This window comes from Panthera leo, chromosome D3 (genome assembly GCF_018350215.1).
Source record: "Panthera leo isolate Ple1 chromosome D3, P.leo_Ple1_pat1.1, whole genome shotgun sequence".
Lineage (NCBI taxonomy): Eukaryota > Metazoa > Chordata > Mammalia > Carnivora > Felidae > Panthera > Panthera leo.
Genome location: NC_056690.1, coordinates 10,594,825 through 10,600,691, shown reverse-complemented (window position 1 = coordinate 10,600,691; position 5,867 = coordinate 10,594,825). Strand labels below are relative to the sequence as shown.

At 54.0% G+C, this 5,867-nt stretch overlaps 1 protein-coding gene across 2 annotated transcripts; it reads right to left on the bottom strand.

Annotated features, from left to right (window-relative positions):
• Positions 1 to 942: 942 nt before the first annotated feature.
• On the bottom strand, positions 943 to 5,862 carry RITA1 (RBPJ interacting and tubulin associated 1). Of its 2 annotated transcripts, none has more exons than XM_042911338.1 (4): positions 5,541 to 5,862; positions 5,226 to 5,372; positions 4,452 to 4,817; positions 943 to 2,027 (listed from the first exon to the last, which is right to left on the bottom strand). In XM_042911338.1, exons 3-4 carry the CDS (start codon positions 4,760 to 4,762, stop codon positions 1,520 to 1,522), a joined length of 819 nt encoding a protein of 272 aa, XP_042767272.1. In that variant the 5' UTR covers positions 4,763 to 4,817; positions 5,226 to 5,372; positions 5,541 to 5,862; the 3' UTR covers positions 943 to 1,519. The 2 variants fall into 2 exon arrangements, with proteins under 2 accessions (XP_042767272.1, XP_042767273.1); XM_042911339.1 differs by having other exon boundaries at positions 5,226 to 5,304.
• Between the last annotated feature and the right edge of the window lie 5 nt (positions 5,863 to 5,867).

The window sequence follows — 5,867 nt, the reverse complement described above, 5'->3', positions numbered from 1 at the left end:
GCTGCTGGCCACGTCTGTGTCCTGCTCGTAGATGCCCTTTGCGTGAAGAGGGCACACGCGCTGGGGGCCAGCACACAACCATTCCTTCCTTTAGCCTCAGCGGCAAGCCGGACCCTGGCTCCGGGAGGATCAGGGTTTCAGGCTGCCCTCAGACCCCGCTCTGGGGCTATCCATTTGCCCCCAATTTCTCCCTCATCCAGCGCCGTGAAAGCTCGAGGGCCTCCAGCCTTACGCCGGCTTTATTTGGTGCCCAGGTAGTCGAATATTCGTATGTATTTTTATTCACTACTGGCATTTAAAAAATCAGGGGCTATCATAGAGAAATCTGGCTTTTCCTGGAAAAATCTCATCCGGATAGCCTGGGGCCACCTGTCCTCCGAGCCGAGCAGCGGCACCTTTGAGATGGCAGACACCGCAGGCTGCCCCGTCCCCGCCACTCCCAGCTGCCCTCCAGACACACGGCCTCGCTGTCGGCTGCCCAGTATCCTCCCACGTGGGCGGTCACCGTCTTCAGTGCAGCCGGGAGGAGAGGCCACAGAGAGGCCAGAGCCCAGCCCCCACCCCAATCCGGCAGGATCGTGGGATTCCGGGTGCAACTCCATTGAGCAAAGGCTTTACCATTTCTCATCAGTGCTCCGGCCCAGGGTGGCCAATGACAAGCAGCAGGGCCGGAGAGGAAGGGGCTCCCGGCCGGCTTCCGCCTCTCTGTCCCGAGGGCTCTCCAGTCGCACGTCTAACTTTCTGGCCTTCCTGGACCCCTCTACCCGGCAAGGTCCTCGTCACTGTTCTTTCGGCAAATGTGGAAAATGCACGAGGCCCATGTTCCCAAACTTCAAGTGGCCAACTCGCCACTGTCGTGATTTCTGCCACTTCCTTGTTACATTATTTAACTTTGTTACTTAATTCAACCCGGGCCTGTGGTGGCCTTTCCCCTAAGGAAAATCAAATTAGTCAAAGTCGTGGCTTTGATACGCTACTGATATATTTAATACATGGAAACAAATACATGATTATTAAAGTTAAAAAATGCCCACCCGCATGTCACCCAGATCCTGTTTCCCACGGTCCCCACGCTGTGCCTGGGAAAACTCCAGACTCAGCTGGAAACTCATCCTGAGCAGGAAGCTTGGCTTGAAGAAGAAGGGACCTTCCAGGTTGGCGATCGTGCTACTTAGTCACACTTGGTGGCAACACGTTGTGGGAGTGATGGGGGAGCGGCGGGCCCCTCCCCGGGGCACCCCTGGGTTGGCACTCATATGGCCTGTGGCCATGGCAACACCAGTACAGGAATCTTAAGGGGCGGCCGTCAAATCCACACGACGGGGTAAAAGGTAGGAACTGGCGATTGTCAGCACAGAGGCACGGCCCGCCCTCGCTGCGTCTGCCCCCACGAGCGCTTCTCCGATGCCTCGCGGTTACCTAGGAGACCCTGGTTCTCCAGAGGCGCCCCCAACCAGTGCCCTCCTCTGAAACCGTGCCCCTCACTGTGACCCACGAGCAAACCTGAGAACCAAGAAACTCATTTCCAAGGGGGCTTTGGTTTCTGGGTGGCCCCACCTCGCTGGGGGGCGGCTGGCACTGAAACACGGACCGAGCGAGCCCTGGGAGTCACGAGGGGGCTCTGGAAGGTCACCCCCGACGGGGAAGGCCTGGGATCCCGAGGCCCACTGGCGTGGGAGGCACTGGTGTGTGGGCGACCCGTGCCGGGGACGGTCAGGTGTGTGAGGGAATGGGAACGTTCTCGCCTCGGAGGGCGTGGAGAGTCTAACCCGTCCACGGACAACTTCTGGGTATCTGCCGCCACCTTGGGCTCTGGCTTCGAGGGACCAGCTGGGTGAACGGCTCGCAGTGGGGTGTCCCTGGGGCGGGGCGACTGGCTGCCCCTGGGGGTGGCTGGGGGTGTCCAGAAGAGGGCATGGAGTTTTGCAGCATCCCCCTTTGCCATCCACGGGCCCTCCCAGCTGGTGCCCTCGGGTCGGGAGCCAAACAGCGACTCATCGCAGTAAGAAGGAGTGTGGCTGATCAGTCTGGCAGAGGGGAGAGAAATGCAGTGAGCTGGGGGAGTGAACAAAGCCTGAAACCCGTAAGCCCCTACCCCCACCCCCACCCCCCGGACACCTGCAGTAGCACAGAGGGCTGCCTGTAGATGTCGAAGTCCCTGTCTCCCAGCCTGGCACCCACAGGGAGGCCACAGCCCTCTCATGTCCCACCACTCCCATCTCTGTCGTTTTTTCCCCTGCCGAGAATCCTGACCCCAGCCTTTCCAGGCCCGGCCAATTTGCATATTCCATCTTCCCCGCCACACTGATTGGCTTGGGCTTGGCCACATGACCCATCCTATCCAACCAGAGCTGCCGTAGGACCCTTGTTGAAACTACTGGGAAGGATGTTTGTCTGCCAACCTGATAGGCCGGCAGGACGAAAGGGCCAAGCAGCTGGTCGCTGGCTCAGCTGGAACATGGGGGGGGAGGTGCGCTAAGATAGAGACGGAATCCCACAAGAGTCCCAGCCCCTGATAAACAAGCCCCAAGCATTACTCTTCTGCTGAAACCAGTTTGTGTTAAGTTTTGTCACTTGTATCCAAAAGAGTCCCAGTTAATATGACCTTTTTGCTCCCCCCGCCCCCCATTCTCCTTTTTCCTAGTGGGCCTTGTCAGCTGAGCCCTCTGCAGCCCTGTGGCCCGTCCCACTGTATTTGAAGTGACACGGCCCAGTGCCTGGCAGACAGAGGGCGCTCAGTCTGAACTTCTGTTATAAAGCTGGCCTGGCCTTACTACCAGAGACACTTTTTAAAATGTTGGATGTTTACTGAGGGCTTTTCATGTGCAGGCCCAGGACGCAGCAAGTCACGTGCATTAACCCATTATTTCTCACAAACATCCACAGGAGGGAGATGTGATCATCTCATTTTACAAACAAGAAAACGGAGGCTAGGGAGGGTAAGGCCCCATGGCAAGGAGGAGGGTAGAGACAAGATTCAAATCCAGCCCGGCTCAAGGGCCAAGCTCTGGGATCAGTGTATCAAATATAAGTGACTTCTCAGCTTTAATTAGATTCACTTAGCAATTTTCTTTTTTTATTAGTCTCACAAATATTCATGGCACACCTATGAGGTGGCAGCTCCATGGTTTTTGGCCAGGCAACTTTTTGCTGCCTGAGTTCACTGCTCAAACCATATCTGCTTGTTGCCTCTGTCTGTCCAGCGTCAAAGGTTTTACTCAATAGCATCTCTCTCTCTTATGCACCTTTTCACCTGACACCCTCTACTTGTCAGCCTCCTGAACAAAATTCTATCCTCCAGGAGAGCGTGGGGTTGACCTCCCCTGTCCTGGACACCATACCTCTGTTAATGTGGCCTACATTTACATCAGCGTTCTCAGCTATGTTAGGTGTCAGTGCGGCTAATGTCACCCGACCCTACCTTAAGGCTCCTATGTCAGATGCATGGCGCTCAACCCAGCATAATAATAATAATAATAATAATAATAATAATAATAATGAATCTTGGTTCTATCTCACTGAATCTTATCTCCTTAAATAGGCACTATTCCCATTTTCACATCTTTCCACCAACCTGTGTCCTCCTGGCTCAGAACAGACCCTTAAATACGATTGGCTAGTTGTTATGGATTGAACGATGCCCTCCCAAAATTTCACACGGAATTTTAAAGAGATGATTAGGCTTAAATAAGATCATAAGGGTGGGCTCTAATCGAATAGGACTAGTGCCTTCATAAGAAGTGGGGAGACTCCGCGAATGTACATGCTCACAGAGATAAGGCCATGCGAGAACACGGCAAGAAGGTGGCAGTCTTGACCTTGGACTCTGAGCCTCCAGCACTCAAATTAATTTGTTGTTTAAGCTCCCCAGTCTATGGTATTTTGTTATGGCAGCAGTAAATGACTACTATGCCAGTCTCTTCTCTGTTTTTGTCCAAACCCGTGATAAAATAAACAAGATAGAGCCCTGTGGCCTACCACGAGACACCTCCCTCCAGGCTGATATTAACCTGAAATAATCCAAACAATCTAGTTATAATCTAATCAATTTACAATAATAAACGTCTAGCTAACTTACAACAATGTTAGCATCAACTCCTGTTTTTCTAACTTGTTCAAGCAAGAACCATTTCCAAATGACTTGTCCTTTCGGGGATCAACCACACGCAAATTGCTCTGTGACTCTGCAAATCACCGGACCCTTCTGGGTCTCACTTGCCTGGTCTGTGGCATTTGGGAACAGGTGTTCCACCGTCACCACTGTCACACTGTACACACCTCACTTGGTTTACTCTCAATAATCCCGCTTGGTCCCATCTTCCACATATGGAAACTGCAGCTCTGAGAGGTCAAGGTGCTTACCCAAGGTCACACAGCATGTGAACAGAAGGGCTCTAACAGGAACCCAAGTGGCTTCACGAGTACAGGAATGCACCTCCCCATTCGGTTACCTGTATTTGTTCTTCTTCCTCGGTGTGAGGGTCGGGGTGCTGACCCTGGAGGAGGTGTTCTCACAGCTCCCGTTGGCCCCCAAGGCCTGTGATGTCCCTGTGCCCACTCGACTGGTTCTGTTGGCCTTCTCCACCCAAGGTGGGTCAAAGTCTGGTGGTGTGGGCCGGGTACCCGCAGGGCTGCCAAACAAAGTCTCATCCACATAGGACGCCCTGGCCTTGACCCGGTAGCCACCCCGGCAACGGTGCTGAAGGTGGAGGGTCTGCATCCCACTGACGGCCAGCTCCACGGGGGTTTTCATGCTGCCCATGGTCCCCAGTGATACTGGGCATGCTCTGCCTGCCAGGCCCTGCCTCCAGGACTCCCTGTGAAAGGGGATCAGGCAGGCACCCCTGTCACGGGCAGTGCCAGCAGGGGAAGATGGGCCGTCTCTTAAGTTCCCATCCCAAGGACCAGGTCCTCCCTCAACCAGTCCTCCTCAAACGGAGCTTCCAACCCCAGGAGACATTTCCAGAAATTCGTTCAACTGTCTTTTGGCTATATCACAATAGGGAGAGAGGTGCTCCTGGCAAATATTTAATGAATAAATATGCATTCTCAGCATACAGTGCTCAATATAGAATGCTAGAGGGATGAAAAAGAGATGGGGTCTGTATCTATTTTGGCACCAACAAGAAAACTTGGCATGATGGGACGGGGGAGACGGGGTCGGTCTTTACATGCTGTAAATATTTACGGGGTGGCTATAATAACCAGTATCATCTCATGCTTACCTTGTGCAAAGAGCTTTACAAACATTGTTTCATTTAATCCTCTTAACAGTCCTGCGAAGTGGCTTCGGTTATGTCCATTCTACAGATGACAAAACTGAAGCTTCAAAAGCTGAAGTCACATATGTAAGCCACACCTAATAAGTAAAGCTAAAGCAGTGGAAGAGAAATTTGAACCTGATAAGAGCCCAGAGCTTATGCATTTAACCATTATACTACTGACAGATCACACCCACCCCTCCAACTACACCATATGCCCCGACCCCCAAGTCAGTGTCCCAGTTGATGTCCGAGACCCCTGCATTCTTGTTTTCCTACCTGAGCATCTCGGCTCGCGGCTGTCGGCTGCAACCTCATGCCTCTTCCCCACCTGGTGTGGATTCCTCCGCGGGTGCTTCCGACACCCCAGTTTATCTGCGGCCTGGACCCCGGGACCCCAAGCTGCTCGGGCAGCCCCGGGCACAGCGCGAACGGACGCGCCGCCGCAGCCAGGCCCTAGCGACGTGGGCTCGGCGCGCGCAACCCGCGGCAACCAGAGAGGGGCGGGGCGGCGCGGCCGGAACCATTAGCACCGGGGGTGAGGCACCCCGTTTATGACGCCCTCCAGAGTTCTCCAAAACCTAGAGAGGGACCTCTCGCGCCAGT